This window comes from Oncorhynchus mykiss, chromosome 2 (genome assembly GCF_013265735.2).
Source record: "Oncorhynchus mykiss isolate Arlee chromosome 2, USDA_OmykA_1.1, whole genome shotgun sequence".
Lineage (NCBI taxonomy): Eukaryota > Metazoa > Chordata > Actinopteri > Salmoniformes > Salmonidae > Oncorhynchus > Oncorhynchus mykiss.
In genome coordinates, this window is record NC_048566.1 from 41,336,402 (window position 1) to 41,357,195 (window position 20,794).

At 43.4% G+C, this 20,794-nt stretch overlaps 1 protein-coding gene across 2 annotated transcripts in view; it reads left to right on the forward strand.

Annotated features, from left to right (window-relative positions):
- Nucleotides 1–18,799, forward strand: part of LOC110489815 (ER membrane protein complex subunit 2) — a 60,520-nt gene extending 41,721 nt beyond the window's left edge. Inside the window, exons 8-11 of one of the 2 annotated variants that reach the window (XM_036948451.1) lie at nucleotides 2,043–2,124; nucleotides 2,377–2,487; nucleotides 6,828–6,932; nucleotides 18,298–18,799. In XM_036948451.1, the coding sequence (XP_036804346.1) occupies nucleotides 2,043–2,124; nucleotides 2,377–2,487; nucleotides 6,828–6,932; nucleotides 18,298–18,378 (379 nt within the window). In that variant the 3' untranslated portion in view covers nucleotides 18,379–18,799. The remainder of the gene's footprint in view (nucleotides 1–2,042; nucleotides 2,125–2,376; nucleotides 2,488–6,827; nucleotides 6,933–18,297) is intronic. The other variant, XM_036948460.1, reaches the window with a different exon arrangement.
- The last annotated feature ends 1,995 nt before the right edge of the window (nucleotides 18,800–20,794 follow it).

A 20,794-nucleotide genomic window follows, 5' to 3' on the forward strand; every position in this document is an offset into this window, starting at 1 on the left:
CTTTTCTTTATTTTGGGTTACAAACTCCCTTTTTTCCCTCACCCTCTTCCGGACAGCATCGCATTATCGCCTCTATTTTCCACAGAGGGAGAGGGAGGGAGAGTGGCTGCAGAGAGATTCCCAGGAGAAGTTGATGGCACTTTCTTTCCAGAGACAGAAAAAAACAGAGGCTGATGGGGAAGAGAAATAAACGCCTCTGCCCTCACTGTGTAGCGCACCGCAAGCTAAAAATATACAAATCACTCATGGTTTCTCACCTGACATTGTTACATGGCTCTACAGGCATCAGTGTTCAAACATTGACAGTAATTAATAGCCTAACACAGTGGGAACCTTTTTTAAAAATAATCCTCATACCGCTGAGTGATATTCAAACGTTGAGATTGTGCCTTTCTGTTATTGTTGCATTGAACCGCTGAGACGCTTCGACTCATTGGGAATCATCTGAGCTTGTAGTGCTGTTGAATTAGTCTTTATTTAACTACTGTCTATCGGTTCAGATTTGCCTGGTCATCCAATGGCGCATGATGACTTTCTGTGGTGAGTTTGCACAGTCTAATGGAGGAATCTTGATCCGTTTGCCCAGTCTAGTTGGGAAAAAGCTTTGGGCTGGAATTCAGTCAAACTGGTATTACAGTTGGTAGCACCAAAAACCAACCATTGTTTGGTGTTCAAAGAAAACAAAGCCAATGTGCGAGTCAAACTAAAAGTGCCACCACCACAAGCTAGCAGCGTGGTCTCTGAGCCCAGGCTTAGGGAGTTGGAGCTGAGTGGTGGTGATGATGGTCGGAGGGTGAAGATTGGAGGGTGCGGTACTGCAGTCAGCCAGGGCTCTGCCTGGTGATGGAGGCTGCCTCTCCTCTCGCCGCTGCAGGCTGGGGCCACTTCAGGAGCACATCTGAAAGTCTTTATGGGGAGGAAGTGGTAATTGTAAACAGCCCCCCAACCTTCCAAATAGCCCGATCTCCCTCGCCCCCCACCCCGCCCCATTCTCTCCCTCTCATTCGAACTTGCCCCGCACTCTCCCCTACCACTCTAATGCTGCTGCTCTCTGGCTTTTGAAGTCCTTTAGACAGATTCTAAATGGGCCGATAGTCTCTTCATGTCGTGCTAGGGCAGCATTTGGGCGTTTCTGTTCCCGCCAATACACCCAGCGTGCGTCAGAGCGTGTATCCCCCCCCTCCACTTCTCCCTCTGTCAGTAAAATGGCTACAAATTTGCATCCTTATCTTGCGTCATTTATGATCCCACCACCACAAGCCCCATTTTTGGTTTTTCTGCACATTTCCAAGCACATACAGCATATGCTGGATCACGTACAGTCTCTCTCTACACTACAATTGAGTGCTGGGTTTTGTGTTTTGTCCGATTTTGGTTTAATAGCCCTGTTTTACTGGGTTCATATAGTCTGTCAAGGCGTGGGAAATTGTGTGTGTGTGGACTGTGTAATTCTGAGTGTGTGCTGGAGAGATAAACTTGCATTCCCTTGGATGGGTCCCCTGAAGGAGAAACTGTGTATTAGATGTGTAATGGTTGTAGATTAGCGTGAGGTCAACAGCTCAGCAGTCTGCTGAGAAGTGATCTCATCTGAGTAGGGCACAGTGTGCCAGTTTCTACTGTAGCGCTGACCTCAGGAAGGTATTTAACTAGACATTACCAGAGTGAAAAACACATCGCCAGACAGACAGATTGATCCTGTGTGTCTGGAGACCCCCGCTCCTCTCCTTTTCAATGTTCCACTTTCCAAAACTGAAGAGTTTCACCAATATAGACATAACCACATAGGCCACCAGATCCCCTTAGTCTGCAAATAAACTTAGTTTGTTGGATGCATCTTCCTAGACTCAAACTTGCCAAAATGGACAGTAAACCAAGGCAGCAGTATAACTTTCTGCCGAACAAATTTACACTTAGATTGGAATAGGTAAACTACATCAGAGATGAAATAGAGCACATTTCCCCCCTTACTATTTAAAAGCTCAAAGATTAAATGTCCATCGCTAGTGGTCATCAATCTATTCATTGTTCCCTTGTTTCCACAGCTATGGAAAAGCAGCTTTCTGTCTGGAGGAGCTGATGATGACTAACCCTCACAATCACTTGTACTGTGAGCAGTACGCTGAGGTAGGTATGACTTCTGCATGTCCGTCATCAAGCGGCCTAACGATGGAATAAGGTTTTCTCCCAGCCCATGCTCTCTCTCACATGGAGGAGCCGGCCGCTGCACTTAACGGTCAGCAGGAATACACGCTCATGAATGTCACAATGTTTACACGGCTTGTCATGTCGTCATGCTTATTCAGATGCCGTGTAGGCATTGCGTAAGACCCCCGGCCGGCACGCCTCATACCCATATTTGAATGCCTTGTCTCACAGGTGAAGTACACCCAGGGGGGGCTGGAAAACCTGGAGCTGTCCAGAAAGTATTTTGCCCAGGCTCTGAAGCTGAACAACAGAAACATGAGGGCCTTGTTCGGTCTGTATATGGTGAGTTTGCACATCTAACCGTCGCATGATAGAGACGTGAGGGAGGGGGGTGAAAGAGCAACAACTCATCCTTTTTCTCCTGTTGTTTGTCAAACTGTGCAGGCTTGCTACTGCCTTTGTGTAGCGACCATAGAGCCCAGCTTTCAGATAGGTCAGGTCAATGCTTGGAAAAGTCTGCCCCTTCAAGCTCTCTATTTTTGGTAATATTACCCCTCTAAGCTTTCGTACGGGACTTTTTTCATGTATATGACCAAAAATGACAAAAATAAATAAAGATCAGTGGCAGGATGAAAAAAAGGAAAGAGAGGGCGACTGCCTCCCTCCCACGCTCTGTCAGTCCCGGCAGCCCCCGGCCCAGGTTAACGTTTTGATTTCGTCTGAGCCAAATGCCCCCCTTTCATCTCCATATTTATTTAAACAGGAAGTTGTCCGTTAGCACCAATGCATCATATGTAAGTGAGTCCTGACATAAGAACACAAACAGAGAGTGCAGGAATAAGGGTGGGTGGATGGCCAGAGCAGAGAGAAGCAGCGACACAGGCCTTCCAGTGTTTTCTCTCTATTGCAACAGGGGTTCAAGCAGGTAAAACATCTCATATCCGGAAAGGGGCACAACCACTGGATCCGTTCATGGTCTTTGAAGGGATAGCTTCACTTTTATAGACTACCCTTTCATTTTTCTGAAAGTAGTCAATGGGGTTAAAGTTAGCTAATGTTATTTAACCTTTCTGATCTCCCCATCCCGGATCCGGGATCGTGAATACAGACTCAAGCTCATTACCATAACGCAACGTTAACTATTCATGAAAATCGCAAATGAAATGAAAAAAATATGCTAGCTCTCAAGCTTAGCCTTTTGTTAACAACACTGTCATCTCAGATTTTCAAAATATGCTTCTCAACCATTGCAAAACAAGCATTTGTGTAACAGTATTGATGGCTAACGTAGCATTTAGCGTAGCATTTAGCGTTAGCATTCAGCAGGCAACATTTACACAAAAAAACAGAAAAGCCTTCAAATAAAATAATTTACCTTTGAAGAACTTCAGATGTTTTCAATGAGGAGACTCTCAGATAGCAAATGTTCAGTTTTTCCTGAAAGATTATTTGTTTAGGACAAATCGCTCCGTTTTCTGCGTCACGTTTAGCTACGAAAAAACCCCTGTATCCAGGATTGTGTAAATCTATCAGCAAGCTCATTAGCATAACACAACGTTAATTATTCATGGAAATGGCTAATGAAATGAAATTAATCTATTTGCTCTCAAGCTTAGCCTTTTGTTAACAACACTGTCATCTCAGATTTTCAAAATATGCTTCTCAACCATTGCAAAACAAGCATTTGTGTAACAGTATTGATGGCTAACGTAGCATTTAGCGTAGCATTTAGCGTTAGCATTCAGCAGGCAACATTTACACAAAAAAACATAAAAGCATTCAAATAAAATAATTTACCTTTGAAGAACTTCAGATGTTTTCAATGAGGAGACTCTGTTAGATAGCAAATGTTCCGTTTTTACAAAAAATATTATTTGTGTCGACTAATCACTCCGTTTTGTTCATCACGTTTGGGTAAGAAAAAAAAAAAAAGAAAAAAAAAAGTCATTAAAACGCGAACTTTTTTCCAAATTAACTCCATAATATCGACAGAAACATGGCAAACGATGTTTAGAATCAATCCTCAAGGTGTTTTTCACATATCTATCGACGATAAAATCCATCGTGGCAGTTTACTTTCAATTCTGAAGAAATGGATCGCGCATGGACTTACTGACTACGCACACAGGACACCGGGCGGGACACCAGGTAAATGTAGTCTCTTATGGTCAATCTTCCAATGATATGCCTACAAACACGTCACAATGCTGCAGACACCTCGGGGAATATACAGAAAGTGCAGGCTCATTCCTGGCGCATTCACAGCCATATAAGGAGACATTGGAACACAGCGCCTTCAGAATCCGGGGCATTTCCTGTATGAAACATCATCTTGTTTTCGCCTGTTGCATTAGTTCTGGGGCACGCACAGATAATATCTTTGCAGTTTTGGAGACGTCAGAGTTGTGTCTTTCCAAGGCTGTCAATTCCATGCATAGTCAAGCATCTTTTCGTGACAAAATATTGCGCTTAAAACGGGCACGTCTTTTTATCCAATAATGACACAGCGCCCCTAGGTTCAAGAGGTTAAACAAATTCAAACTGTAAATGACTCTCTCCAGGCCCATAGACTACTTTCAGGGTAAATGGAGAAAGAGGTAGGTCTAAAAAAGGTCTTCAAGGTGCTAGCTAGCCGCAGAACATGCTTAAAAAAGCAGCATCAATTCAAGACCTTCAGATCCCTTAACCTCCAAATGTATTCCTCCTGTTCACCTATGGGGGAATTCCGACCCGAGTTAGGCGCACGTAAATGGAACGTAATTATCTTTGTATGCACTTTTCTCTCGACACGTTGGTAAGCGCTAGGTAGATGAGTAAGCCATTCGGATAAGGGGATTGTAAATAAAAATGACAATTGTTTTAGATCTATTTCACCATGCCACTCAGTTTTACCCACATTTAGAATTGTCACTCTAGTGTTCCTTTCCTTAGATTTTTCATTATTCCATAGTTAGTTTAGCTTTCTTTCCTCTGTCACATTTGTGTGGTAGTTCCTGAGGATCGCTAGTAGTTGTGGATCATATTGGGCTAACGTATTGCAAGTTGCGCACTCATTTGGGACATGCACGGTTCGCAACGACTGGACTGTTCTCAACACAGTTCCATGATTAGTGTGGATTATTAGGGTGGACTTAATGACTACTGTTCAACCACTGCGGTACACTTTTCTTACCTTCCAATATTTTATGGATTGAACCATTTGAATATGTCAGCGTTCAAGATGAATTGAACCACTGTATTTTTGATTCACCAATATAGTTTGTGCGTGTGGTTTTTAAAAATGATTCATAAATACTTTCCTAACCGTAAATAATATACAAGATCAGAATATTTTTTTAATCTAGCAATTGGTGTTGAAAATGCGACAAATATGCATGTATTTAGGCCTACAATGCTTTCTTTCATTGATCCCTAATATTCTGAACCGTTCTCTCTCTATATATTTTAGTGAATCTGTCGAGACAATTCAGGATAAAGGTACACCACATTTAAAGGGATGGCTTTAGATAAATGTACTGAAAACTCCACGAGAAAATCTGTTGTCCAGCAAGTGGGAAGGTTTGAATTAAATGTATTCAGTGCGTGCAAGGGAACCACGCCTGCAAAGCCCGTTATGCACCTGTATAAGGTAAGTCTGAATGCCAACTACTGAAGTGCATAGGAAAGGCATACATAGTTACGCAGAGGACTTTATGTTCCTCTGTCAAATCATCCACTGCCACTATTTTGGCCTAACGCTGGTTTCAGGTTTAAATTTGATCATAAAAAAAGTTAGTGTCCACAAGGTCCAGAGTTGAAATCCTTGACAAGTGCAAGTTAGTTCCTGACATGGGATTGTGCCAAGGCAATGACTTTCTGACCATTTCATCTGATTCTGGCTGACAGTGAAGATTCGTGAACACCACCGAAGGGCAGCTCCTCACCGAAGAGCTGTTTGATTGGTTCAGCTTAGTCGTTCAGAGCACCTGATTACACCTGAGTCGTTGGTAGTCGTGACCACTGTGAGGTTAGTGTTAGCCAGTGCTGTGTCTCTGCACTAGCGGGGATCTTCACACGGAGGACGACATCATTCTGGGGTAGTCTGTCGGAGCTGACATCGTAAGCCGGAGGTTAGGAAGAAATCCAGAAGCAAAAGCGTTTTTAAAAAATAAAAGGGGGGGAGCAAGGTTGATTTGGGGTGTAGTTAAAGTTTCAGTATGACCATGGGGACTCCTTTGAAGTGCTGCCCGTTCAAGCCTAGTGGGGTTTGCACTTCGGAGACGATGGCAGTAGCATGGGAAAGACATGGGTTTTGTGGTTCTGAGGGGAGCTAGGGCGGGCAGAGAGCATGATTCACATCGCGCTTCGCTCGCCACAGCACCGCGGGTTCTGAAGACATACTGAAGACATGCCGGGCCCTGTCATCACCGGCTATCTATGGTGTTGGAGAAATTAGGGCCCATTAGGTGATACTGCCCTTGGGGGCTGGGGAATTAAATAAAGCACTCACTTTTTCCTCTTCTGTTCACGTTTTTTACGTGTCGTCGGGCCAATTTTTTCTCGTCCTGCCCACGGTGGAATTGGTTGCACATTCATCTCAATTATGCTTTTATTGCGATTTTGATATGACGACACCTTTCTTTCTTTCCTCTCCTCTTTCCTCTCTCCCTTGCTTTCCACTCCCTTCTTCTTCCCCTGTGTAGTCAGCAAGCCACATTGCTGCCAGCCCCAAAGTGAACGCCACGGTGAAAAAGGCCAATGTGAAGTATGCTACTTGGGCCACCAATCAAATCAACCGAGCCTATCAGGTGAGTTATGCCAGGTGTCTACTTTAATAATGAAAGCTACACTATTTACATTTTAGTCATTTAGCTCTTATTCAGAGCGATTTACAGTAAAGTGCATACATTTTCCTACTTTTTTTCCCCCATACTGGTCCCCCGTGGTAATCGAACCCAGAACCCTGGTGTTGCAAGCGCCATGCTATACCGATTGAGCCACATGGGACCTTTCCCACTTGCCTTTACCACTTTACTGTTCTTATACCACAAGGGTAGTCAATCTTGGTTCTGTACTGCCACAGGCACTTCATGTATTTGATTGAGATTAATCTAGCCAATCACTGTTGGTGAGGTTATTGGCAGAATTAGGTGTGGTGCCTAGGGCTGTTGCGGAGACCATATTCATCAAAACAGTCATGCTTTTAAAACGCACTGTTAGGAAAAATATTTCACCTCTGTGATGGTCAATTTGAAGAAAGAAGTTTAACAACAGGTTGAAACTGAGTGAAAACATGGTCGTTGTGGATGTTGTTTCAAAGCCAAACACAACGAAATGGACAGCGCTTTCTAAGGTGATGATTAATTCAAAGCATTAAGAGGTCACATGTAAGACACCCATACATATATTACAGCTTATGCATAAACATTTGCCTATGTATGAGCCTATGCCCGAAAAAGAAACCTGAATTAAAATAATGATTGTGCCATTATACAAGACATAGCCTACCGCATATTATGCAAGGCAGAATTTTAAAAAATGAAAAGCATAGGATTTTATGTCTTTTGTACATTTTTCTAGCCGATTCTTCCCAAATTGAAACAAATCCACTGAGTGTGGACTGTATTATTATGCATACTGGATGGACTGGTTACCATTGCGGTGCTCCAAACGTTCTATCCATGAGTCTGGGAGAGAGTGTATAGGCTTAGGCGATGGTGTTGGTTCATTGATTGTGCAGGGCGGCTTACAGAGTTAGCCTACAATTATTGTGAATTAGATTTTTTTTTTCTTCTATTTTCATAATCAATTGGCTGGTACATTTACCTTTTTTAGCTACAGAATATCTCACCACTGTGCATTTCCATGTCCTCTTCTCTCCTTCATTCCTTTCTCGAACGAGCAGAAATGGGGAGCTGTCAACAGTTTAATTAAATATGTTTCGTTGTGAAAACATGTTACTATCGATGTTCTCGAACTGATTTCACTTGTTTTCCCAAATGAACACTTAGTAACTGCAGGAACACAAGTTGGAGATCCCATGGCATACAGGGTTTGGGCGGAGTATTACCTGTCACGCAGTGAGAGGCTGTATGTTCCTCAAACAATGGTTGATGCGTGTTCTTATAAGTCCAGACATTTCTATATGCAATCCCATGTGAAAGCAGAGTTTTGATGGTTGCCACTAAAAAGAGGAGGATCCCAGCTGCTACTGTATTTAGGCGCATTGCTCAGCTGCTCCACTATTAAACTGGAGTAGCCTACCCGGCATGATTTAACTGCGGGAAAGCGGCCTCCATTCGCTATCCAAGTGCATATGGGTGACTTGTCTTTTTTCCCCCCTTCCACTACCCATTTGATAATGGGCCATTCTAAGTCAAAACCAATTTGACATATTAGTGAAGATTTAATTGAGAAAAGTCTGATGGGTGATTATATGATCACTTGATGAGAGAACAGGGTGTTCAGCCTGAGGCAAGGAATGGCAAAGTTTTTTTTAGCAATAAAATAAATTTATATATATATATATATATATATATATATATATATATATTCAATAGCCTGTAGTTTCATCATGCAGCCCATAGATGTTTTGATTTCTAAGGTTTGAATCATTCACAACTAACTCTAAATATAGAGTTTAGGACCTGTTTCAATTATCACTTTTACGCCCAACATAGCCACTTCATATGCGCACTGTCCTTTCTATTTTAGTTCAATTATATTATACTTACAATAAAATCATAACATCATACAGCCAGATAACATACAGTAGGCCGACTCATATTCGGTTCTTCTGAAATACATTTTGTTCATATCATAATGTTTCTTTAGACCTGCCAAAAATAAATAATGGATTTGTGTTGGGGTATATTAAATGGATTGATTTGACTTTTTGTAGAATGTAGATGTTCCAAAGGTCAGCGGCTTGTATGCATGGAGTCCTGGAGGATGCCTAACATGTTTGTTAATTAACGGTAATTTACCTTGAGACCAGCAGTCTTGACAATAACCAGCTGCCAAAATGTCATGACCACCACAGCCCTAGTGGTGCATGACTGTTTGGGACGGAATCCTGCAGTGGCACTTCAGGACCAGGTTTACCTACCCATGCTATGCAATAACTTAATCCCTTGCATACCCTTGAGTCCTTACTGTATCCTCCCCTTGGTCTATGCGAACCACCCTACTTACCCTCTGAGGCCACGGCTGTACTGAGAATGGTTTTGACCGGGGGGGGGGCGGGCAGACACTGCACCTCAATTCAGTCTCTTACTGTTTGGGTAGATTTCAGCTAATGTGTTGACTTAAGACCACAAGGCCCGCTCTGATATCTTTTTTTGTTACTGTGCCTGTGTTGAATCATGTAAGATTTGAGTGGAACTTAAATGACCAGTAAAAGTCATTATTATTATTATTAGCAATGATTTAGGAATCCTTGTGAGTAAGTATTAACTAGGTTGCCACTTGTTGTTTCGGCTATTGAAATTGTACTTCAGTTCATGAAAATAAATAGCTAGCCAGCTACTTAACTCTGTTGTCTCAAGCTAACATTATAAGCAGCCAGCTAGCTTAATCTGGCTAGTGAGGCTCGACCAGACCGGGTTATGTGTTGTGAAGCTAGCCACAGGATTAGGCACAATAGTGGAATGTGCGGTTTGCCTTCAATATAAAAGTATGTCATTGACAGTGATGCAAATGAATACAAATAGTAGAATTATGTCGTGCTTTTATTTTGAAGGCTAACTGCTAAGTCCACTATTCTGGCTAGCTTCACATAGATGGGTCCGACCACCATTAATCAAATAAGAACAGTCTTATAAATTAGGGTTATTTTAGGTGGCACTTAGCTTATTATATAGCTAATGAAACAGATTGTGGTTTTGCTATGTTTTTGGGGAAGATCATACCAGCATCATAACATGCGTATCGATGAATTGTTGTGATATGAGTGATAGTGTAATAACTATGTAAAAAATATATGAACTCATTAAATGTGACGTACAGTCATATTCAGGTCCTGATCGGTCAACAGGCTTATTTGACATGTCAATTAGTGTTAGATAGTATATTTTTTGACACGCAAAGACCCAAACGACGTTCCATAGAAATCCTGGTTGAGAATGAAAGGACTGAACAAATGAACAACGAAACAGCACAGCAAGTAAGTGAAAGAAATAGGTTTTGATTATGTTTCACTGGTAATGGGGACATGTGTAAATGCCAACAAAATAACATTTTGGTCAGTGTGTGTTTAATCTTTATTTAACTAGGCAAATCAGTTAAGAACAAATTCTTATTTACAATGACAGCCTACCCCGGACGACGCTGGACTAATTGTGCGCCGCACTATGGGACTTCCAATCACGGCCAGATAGTGACTGTAGTGACACCTCTTGCACTGAGATGCAGTGCTTTAGACCGCTGTGTCCATGTGTGTATGTTAACTATTTAACTGTACTAGAATGCTTATAAGGCCGCTATAATTTTAAATATCGGGTGTTGGTATCGTTTTTCTTTTGGCAAGGAAAATATTGGATATCGCTATCAGACAAAAATGTAATCGGTGCATCACTAGTATCTAACACTTGGGGTGTTGATTAATCAAGAACACTTAACTGTGTTGGTTTTCTAACACTAAGTGTTGTCAATCAATCAATCAGGCACACTTTACAATATTAAGCTCAACATCGTGGGTGTGGAAAATGTACACTGCTCAAAAAAATAAAGGGAACACTAAAATAACACATCCTAGATCTGAATGAATGAAATATTCTTATTAAATACTTTTTTCTTTACATAGTTGAATGTGCTGACAACAAAATCACACAAAAATGATCAATGGAAATCAAATTTATCAACCCATGGAGGTCTGGTTTTGGAGTCACACTCAAAATTAAAGTGGAAAACCACACTACAGGCTGATCCAACTTTGATGTGATGTCCTTAAAACAAGTCAAAATGAAGCTCAGTAGTGTGTGTGGCCTCCACGTGCCTGTATGACCTCCCTACAATGCCTGGGCATGCTCCTGATGAGGTGGCGGATCGTCTCCTGAGGGATCTCCTCCCAGACCTGGACTAAAGCATCCGCCAACTCCTGGACAGTCTGTGGTGTTGGTGGATGGCGCGAGACATGATGTCCCAGATGTGCTCAATTGGATTCAGGTCTGGGGAACGGGCGGGCCAGTCCATAGCATCAATGCCTTCCTCTTGCAGGAACTGCTGACACACTCCAGCCACATGAGGTCGAGCATTGTCTTGCATTAGGAGGAACCCAGGGCCAACCGCACCAGCATATGGTCTCACAAGGGGTCTGAGGAGCTCATCTCGGTACCTAATGGCAGTCAGGCTACCTCTGGCGAGCACATGGAGGGCTGTGTGGCCCCCCAAAGAAATGGTACCCCACACCATGACTGACCCACCGCCAAACCGGTCATGCTGGAGGATGTTGCAGGCAGCAGAACGTTCTCCACGGCATCTCCAGACTCTGTCACGTGTGCTCAGTGTGAACCTGCTTTCATATGTGAAGAGCACAGGGGGCCAGTGGCGAATTTGCCAATCTTGGTGTTCTCTGGCACTACCTGAGCCACTTGTGTGGGTTGTAGACTCCGTCTCATGCTAGCACTAGAGTGAAAGCACCGCCAGCATTCAAAAGTGACCAAAACATCAGCCAGGAAGCATAGGAACTGAGAAGTGGTCTGTGGTCCCCACCTGCAGAACCACTCCTTTATTGGGGGTGTCTTGCTAATTGCCTATAATTTACCTGTTGTCTATTCCATTTGCACAACAGCATGTGAAATTTATTGTCAATCAGTGTTGCTTCCTAAGTGGACAGTTTGATTTCACAGAAGTGTGATTGACTTGGAGTTACATTGTGTTGTTTAAGTGTTCCCTTTTTTTGAGCAGTGTATTAACATTTTAAGTGTTTCTATTTGGTTTTTTGAGTAAATGCACAAGGGAAAATACCATATGTGTGTTTGGTCTCCACTCTGAGCCAGAGCCACACCCTTATCAGCCAGGGAACAGGAAGAGGGGCCCGGCTAGCAACCGGTTGGGCTGTGTTTTGTTTTAAGTTGGCTGGTAATGGCAGGGGCAGCAGAGCAGCGGGACCCCACCCTGCGTGTGAGAGGAAAAATGACAAGGCGCAAGGTTGACTTGACTCTTAACTCCAACTCTGAGTGTTTTTTTTCTCCTCCTTTTTAAATGGGCACTGGGCTATTTGAAAGGGAGCCGCTGTGGAACGTTGTGGGCCTCCGCAGGGCTGGCCTGACTGTTTGTGCTGACTGATTTGATGGGGGCTTTAAAGGGTTACTCGTGTCAGCCGTTTTTATTACCCACTCACTGTACCTGGTGATTGTCATACCACAGTGCGAAGAAAGGCGGCAAGTGAGTGGTGTTGTGGAAGCAAACGCCACAATGGGGTCAAAGCGACTGGGGCAAGGCCGTTAAACATTTTATTACTGAAAACTGAAAGGGTCCGGCTTTGACATGTAAAGAACCCAGAGGAGAGAAGTCCTGATAGCGTCATATTTATTATTTTTTTTTACCCCTTTTTCTCCCCAATTTCGTGGTATCCAATTGTTTAGCTACCGTAATTTCCGGACTATAAGCCGCTACTTTATTCCCACGCTTTGAACCTCGCAGTTTATACAATGACGCGGCTAATTTATGGATTTTTCCCGCTTTCACAAGATTCATGCCGCCAAAAAACTGAGCACCGTCACATAATGTGACGTAAATCGAGCGCGCTCAAACTTCCCATCATTCTGATTACGCTAGTAATTTTGTCACCCTCATCATGGCAAAGACACGGAGATATGCATATGATGCAGCTTTCAAGTTGAAGGCGATCAATCTGGCTGTTGGAAAAGGAAATAGAGCTGCTGCACGGGAGCTTGGCCTTAATGAGTCGATGATAAGACGTTGGAAACAGCAGCGTGAGGAACTGACTCAGTGCAAAAAGACAATAAAAGCTTTCAGAGGGAAGAAAAGCAGATGGCCCAAAGTATTTGCAGCCACTCGACATCAGTGTAAATTGTGCATTTAAGGTGGCGCTCCTTGTTCAGTGGGAGGCTTGGATGACAAGTGGGGAGAAATCCTTCACTAAAACGGGCCGCATGCGAAGAGCAACTTATGGTCAAGTCTGCCAGTGGGTCCTGACAGCGTGGAGCATTGTCAAAAAATCCACTATCATCAACGGGTTTCGAAAGGCTGGACTGCTGCATGTTGAAGGGGCAGCATGAGCTCAGCGGGGTATTTGCCTCTGGATGAAAGTGACGAGGGCGACAATGAAAACGATCCAACATCGGATGAAGCAATTCTGAGGCTATTCAACTCCGACACCGAAGGAGATGACTTCAGTGGTTTCAGTGCACAGGAGGAGGAAGATAGTGACCAAGTTCATTTGTTTCAATGTACCGGTAGGCACCTGTGGCTTATGTGCGGCTAAAATACATATTTTTTTTATAATTCAGTGGGTGCGGTTTATATTCAGGTGCGCTTAATAGTCCAGCAATTACGGTACTATCTTGTCTCATCGCTACAACTCCCGTACGGGCTCGGGAGAGACAAAGGTTGAAAGTCATGCGTCCTCCGATACACAACCAAACCAAGCTGCGCTGCTTCTTAACACAATGCCCTCCAACCCGGAAGCCAGCCGCACCAATGTGTCGGAGGAAACACCGTGCACCTGGCATCTTGGTTAGCGCGCATTGCGGCCGGCCCGCCACGGGAGTCGCTGGTGCGCGATGAGACAAGGATATCCCTACCAGCCAAACCCTCCCTAACCCGGACGACGCTAGGCCACGACAGAGCTTGGGCGCAAACCCAGAGTCTCTGGTGGTGCAACTGGCGCTGCAGTACAGCGCCCTTTACCACTGCGCCACCCTTTACCACTGTCACACCCTTCTGTTTGAGTGACATTTTTGGTTTTCTTGCAGGGGAACGTAACAAATAGAGTCCCAGGATATTAACCAAGGTATGGTCAGTATGCCAGGGTTCTCTCCAAACAAGAGGGGTGCTGTGCCACTATGTGAAAACAAATAAACTTTTTTAATTACTCTGTCGTTGTTAGAATCTTAATATCACAAACAGAATTTGTGTTTTAAAAGGACATGTCATTTTTATCCACCCTGCCCAGTCATTCACTGCCAGTCAAAGTGCACAGCTGATGGCCCATCCAAACTACACCTAAACTATACTGAATGAAAATATAAATGCAACGTAAAATGTTGGTTTCATAAGCTGAAATCAAAGATCCCAGAAAGCTTATTTCTTTCAAATGTTGTGCACAAGTTTGTTTTACATCCCTGTCAATGAGCATTTCTCCTTTGCCAAGATAATCGATCCACCTGACAGGTGTTGCATATCAAGAAACTGATTAAACTGCACGATCATTACACAGGTGTACCTTGTGCTGAGGAGAATGAAAGGACACTCTAAAATGTGCAGGTTTGTCACACAACACAATGCCACAAATGTCGGAAGTTTTGGGGGAGTGCAATTGTCATGCTGACTATAGGAATGTCCACCAAAGCTGTTGCCAGAGAATTAAATGTTAATGTCTCTACCATAAGTCGCCTCCAACATCGTTTAAGAGAATTAGGCAGTACGTCCAACCGGCCTCAAAACCGCAGAACACGTGAAACCTTGCCAGCCGAGGACCTCCACATTTGGCTTCTTCACCTGCAGGATCGTCTGAGACCAGCCAATCAGACAGCTGATGAAAGTGAGGAGTATTTTTGTCTGTAGTAAAGCCCTTTTGTTCGGAAAAACAAATTCTGACATGAACTTCGATTAAGGCAGCCCTCTGCTCATGATGGTAGTATGGCAGGCCATTTTGGGGTCAACAAGATGTGTGACTGTATTTTGGATAAGAACATCTGGTCTGAAACAGGATGTTTTTTTCTTACTGTAAATCCTGTTGCGTTTTCCAGTGGACGGGTAAACCGAACCAAGCTGTACCGGTTGCAAGCTATTCTTGCTTTTGACTCACCTTTCAGCAGGGTTCTGGTGGATTTTGTTGGTCTTTTGCCCCAACTGGTAACCAGTTTCTCTTAACCATCTATTTCTTGAACTGCATTGTTGGTTAAGGGCTTGTAAAGTAAGCATTTCACTGTTGTATACGGCGCATGTGACAAATCCATTTTGATTTGATCATGTGTGCTGACACACTTTTCCATTCCACTAAGGAACATCAAGAGAGGAAAGTTGGTATGTATATTACAGGACTTTCCCTTTGAAATGTCCGTGGTCAGGACAACTTGGTTGCTGATTTGGTTTTCAAGGATGGGCAGTCGATACGTTTTGTGTTTAGACCGTGTGTAGCCCCGGCTCACAATTGATTTTGACTGCACATTTTGCCGTTTTGGAGACCAGTTTTGTTTTGGTTGTGCTCGTTCGAAGGGGATGAGAGTTATAGAAGCATATGTGAGTTTTTCGAAAACACTTGTGTGTTAGGCAACTATAGGAAATAAAATTGAGGGGGCTGTTTTGTCTTGTATTTAATTGACAGTCAGTAGACGCCATGTTTATATTGGAGAAGGCGACTCATTTTTAGTAGTGATGCCTTTATGTTGGTTATGTTGTGCAATAGAAGTTGTTTTCTGTTGGTGGTGAGCAACTATAGGATATATTTGTAGTCTGAAGGGGGAAGGTGTTACAGGTTTTGATTTTCCCATTGATGTTATGAGGTTGGTCTTTAGCTTGTTCGCACGCAGGGCGCATCGATTGCCGCCATTGTTACACCTGTGCTGGTTGCCATCTTGTTAGTTGGAAGGTATTTCACCTGTGCTGGCCCAGATGCTATTTAAGAGTGGCTGGCCCAGTGCTCCAGTTGTCTTGATAGATGTGGACGGTTAACACCTTTAGTTGGCTCTCCCTATTTTGATTTCGAAGCAAACAATCCTCTATCTGAATTCCCTGATTTTCGTTTTGCTCCACCTTTTTGGTTTGCTTCCTGTCTTTAATTTTGGTGTGGGTTAATCTTTTTTTTTGACTCTTAGTGGGCAAATTTAGTGGGGAACTCATGATGAGTGTCTTTTAGGTCCCAGTTGTTGATATGCAACTTTCAGTGGACACCCCAATGAGTGTCTTTTAGAACCCCTCCTAAAACTCCACCTGTTTCGTTTTAGTTGTTGTCAGTGACTCTTTGTCAGTTCACCCTTCTGTTTGAGTGACATTTTTGGTTTTCTTGCAGGGGAACGTAACAAATAGAGTCCCAGGATATTAACCAAGGTATGGTCAGTATGCCAGGGTTCTCTCCAAACAAGAGGGGTGCTGTGCCACTATGTAAAGATTTATAAGAAAATGTAACCGATATTTAGCAATGATGGAGTAACTATCTCTGATCAGCAATGAATGACATGATTGCGGAATTAATTCAGCCTGCTTCTAAAATGTGCTGTCTCGACACACAGTGCATCCGGAGAACGTCTTTGTTGAATCATAGGACTCGTATGGGCAGCAAGTACGAAATGACACACATTATTTTATAGCCTGAACTGTAGGGGTTTCCTGTAGGGTTTATTAACAACAGTTAGTTGTGGTATATTGGCCATATATCACCCCCCCCCCCCCCAGGTGCCTTATTGCGGTTATAAACTGGTTACCAACATAATTAGAGCAGTAAAAATAAATGTTTTGTCATATACCACTGCTTTTCAGCCAATCAGCATTCAGGGCTCGAACCACCCAGTTTATAGTGTGGTTTTCATAATGATTTTATTGAGAAAAGGCCAAAGATGTCCTCCGATGCGTTGCTCTGACTTGTCTGTGTGCTCTCCGCCCAGCAGCAGATGTGGCCTTACACTCACACACAAGACACACACAGACGCTGCTGTCCCTGTGCCCAAGTAGCAGTTATTATAATGAGAACAGAGGTGTAGTCTACCGCACAACTCACTAATGCCAAGTCCCTGTGGGTGTTGTTGCAGGGGACATGTCCTAGCCTAGTGTGGCTAAATTAGGTTCTCTTAGTCTCTGTAGTTTGGGGACAGGGCTGAGAGGAGAGGACCCCCTCCTGAGTCCCGATAATAGCAGGGCTGATTGTGGTTTAATTGGGAGATTGAGGGGCTGTGTGTGTGAGTCACAGAGGAAGTCCAGTCTGGCCACACACACACACACACACACACACACGGAGAGAGGGAGGCAGAGATTAGTAGCAATGCTTTATGGGTTTGTTTGGGGCTGTCCAGGCGAGGGGCCGTGAGACAATGAGTCATCAGGACGTCCTGGCCCTCCCTCTCTCACCTCTCCCCCTCCTCACACACAGACACCCGGCTTTTTTGCAACAGGCCAGGAACATCCCTGACTCCAGGTGGGGCTTCTCTTCTCTTGGCCCCGTTAGTCACTCTGGAATTGCACATGACCAATCTTTATTCATCATGGTGCTTCATTTGTTTCTGTCAAGTTATCATTCTAGGTTTGTCAGGCTGCTGGTGTGACATTCCAACGTTTCCCCATTTATGCTGTGGAGTTATATACACTGAGTATACAAAACATTAAGAACACCTGCTTTCCATGACAGACTGACCAGGTGAATCCAGGTGAAGGCTATGATCTCTTATTGAGGTCACCTGTTAAATCGACTTCAATCTGTGTAGATGATAGGGAGGAGACAGGTTAAATAATGTTTTTTAAGCCTTGAGATAATTGAGACATGGATTGTGTGTGTGTCATTGAGGATAAATGTGCAAGACAAGATTTAAGTGACTAAGAACGGGGTACGGTAGTAGGTGCCAGCCGCACCGGTCTGTGTCAAGAACTGTTACGCTGCTGGGTTTTTCATGCTCATCAGTTTCCCGTGTGAATCAAGAATTGTCCAAAGGACATCCAGCCAACTTGACACAACTGTGGGAAGCATTGGAGTCAACATGGGCCAGCATCCCTTTGGAACGCTTTCAACAACTTGTAGAGTCCATACCCCGACGAATTGAGGCTGTTCTGAGGGCAACTCGATATTAGGAAGGTGTTCCCAATGTGTGGTATACTCTGTTTTGTTTAGTCTGTTTCAACCTGATGTGGTGGAGCGTGATATGGGGCTATGAGGTTATCGTGACACTAAGTGTGCGCTAGTGTTTTGGCTTGGCTGGCTCTCCTTCAGCCAGCCCCGTGCTTTGGTCTCTTTAAAGATGTGATGAGCTGATGTTTTTTTCTCTTCTCTCTGTCATGCAGCTGGCCGGTCGCGGGACAAAGGAGAACAAATGCTCCGTGAAGGCCGTGGAGGAGATGCTGGAGTCCATCACCATGTCCTAGGCCCCACCCCCCCCACCCCCACCACCTGTTCTACATGGCTCAACAAAGCAGCTCTGTTGGCTCATTGCTGTGCACCCCCCCCCCTCCAGACTCGACCACCACCTCCCCTCCCCCTGTTATTAGATGATTTAAAGCAGGACTGGAGCCCTATATAGTGCAAATATTGTGCACTATATGAGATATAGGGTGACATTTGAGATGTAGGACAAGTAGAGGATGCTCCCGCATTGTGATCAGGGACTGAGATGTGAGTAGAGAAGAGGCTGTAATAAATGCTAATGAGAGGGCTGAGACAGGTCCGTCTGTATGCAGCTAGGCCCTCGTCTGTAAATGAAATAAAATCAAATGTTTTTTATCTAAACTATAGTTTTTTTTTTCTCTGTCAGTCCATCCAGATGTCTTAATAAAGGTTTGAATTGTTTGTTGTCTGGAGCAAATTTTCTCATTTCAGTGGGTTGGTCTTTTTGGTTTTTCCTGGGTCCTATTAGGTTTTGTGTATAGGACCAATCTTATCAGTACATTGGCTCAACTGTTAATGATAACGGCGGATTCGTTACTTTTATGATGATAATAATGATAAAATCCTCTCTGTAAGCTTTCTCTGAACTTATGGTGATTGAGCCCCATCCACTCTAACCACTCTACCCCACCAGTAGCAACAGCAGAGCAATCAGCACCACGAGAGCAGTCTGCTTAAACCATTTTCCAGTGAGCGGGAGAGGTGTCATTAAACGGGCAGCAGCGAGGCTAAAGGCCTTTGCTTCTCACACTGGATCCAGCTGTGAATCCCGCCCTTCAATTACCCAGACACCATAAGGGCTCTGTAACTGCAATGCTCGGTGGCGCGGGAGAACACCTCTGTCATTTCAGTTTAGGGAGACCCAGAGCACACGGACTGGCTGCCAGTAATTAAAAAACACAGACAAATCAAATTCATGAATCTGAGAACGTTCAGTGGTGGAAAAAAGTACCCAATTTTCATACTTGAGTAAAAGTAAAGATACCTTGAAATAAAATGACTCAAGTAAAAGTCACCCAGTGAAATACTACTTGAGGTAGTCCAAAAGTATTTGGGTTTAAATGTACTTAAGTATCAAAAATAATAAAAATTTAAAATGTCATATTAAGCAAACCAGACGACACCCTTTTCTTGTTTTTTAATTTATTTACGGATAGCCAGGGTCACAGTTCAACACTCGGACATAATTTACAAATGAAGCAATTGTGTTTCATGAGTCTGCCAATTCTGAGGCAGTAAGGATGACCAGGGATGTTCTCTTGATGTGTGTGAATTAGACAATTGTCTTGTCCTGCTAAGCATTAAAAATGTAACGAGTACTTTAAAAGTTGTCAAATATAAATAGTAAAGTACAGATACCACCAAAAAACTACTTAAGGAGTACTTAAAAGTATTTTTACTTAAGTACTTTACACCACTGGGAACGTTTATAACTGAAGGGGAAAAAATAGATATTAATGCTGTGAAAAGGAGGTCTGGTTTCCTATACCACACTCATTTGTGATTGTCGGACCCGGGCTGGTCCAAATGAATGTCTTGTTTCTCGCTCACCCGTGCAGGGTCAGCTGGTACTTCCATCGCTTTTTGTTTATTAAGTCGCAGCAATTGTCTCATAATTTCAACTCGCAGACTGATGGAAAAGTTGAGCGTTGAGTTTATTGCCTTTCTTGGACAGCTTTGGGATTTAAAGAGGTCGCGGCGCTCTAAGCCGACGTGGAGAAAGCCATTTTCCCCCCAGTTTTTAATACCCTGGTCAGTGTATGACGTGTCTGCCTTTGATTTTGAACACCAATCTGGCAGAACCAATGAAAGCCAAGGGACTTTTTCTGAGCATAAACTGATAGTGGTCACTTTTACAGGATTCCCTGAAGGTAAATGACACCTTTGAAGAGCTAAAGGGATGTTTAATTTGAGAGAGGATGTCATTTACTTGCTGACCCAGGCAACTAGGTCTGTTCTTGTGGTGAGGGTAATTAAATGCCTGTAAATGGTCCATAAAGGCTCATTGTCAATCCTAGTGATGTGTGAATGATCAGCTCAATGCATTGACACGGAGACACTGTCCAATAGTGACTGATGCAATAGTGCCATCTGTAGTCTGGAGGTAGAACTTAAAGAACTTCTGGGAGTTCAAGGAAGAAGTTCAGAGAATATGGAGTAATGAATATGAGTGTCGGAATGCAAGGTTACACTCTCATCAGAAGTTCTTTCCTACACATTATAATACATTTGAAGTGTTAGCCTATCTTGATAAACATCTTATATGTAAGGATCAAGATCAATTACAGACCCATGGATATGAAAATGGTCTAATTAATAAGTCTGTCAAAAGGTAGAAATTACATGACGCATAAAGGAAATGCCTAATCCTGTATAAATGCACTCCCACCAAGTCAG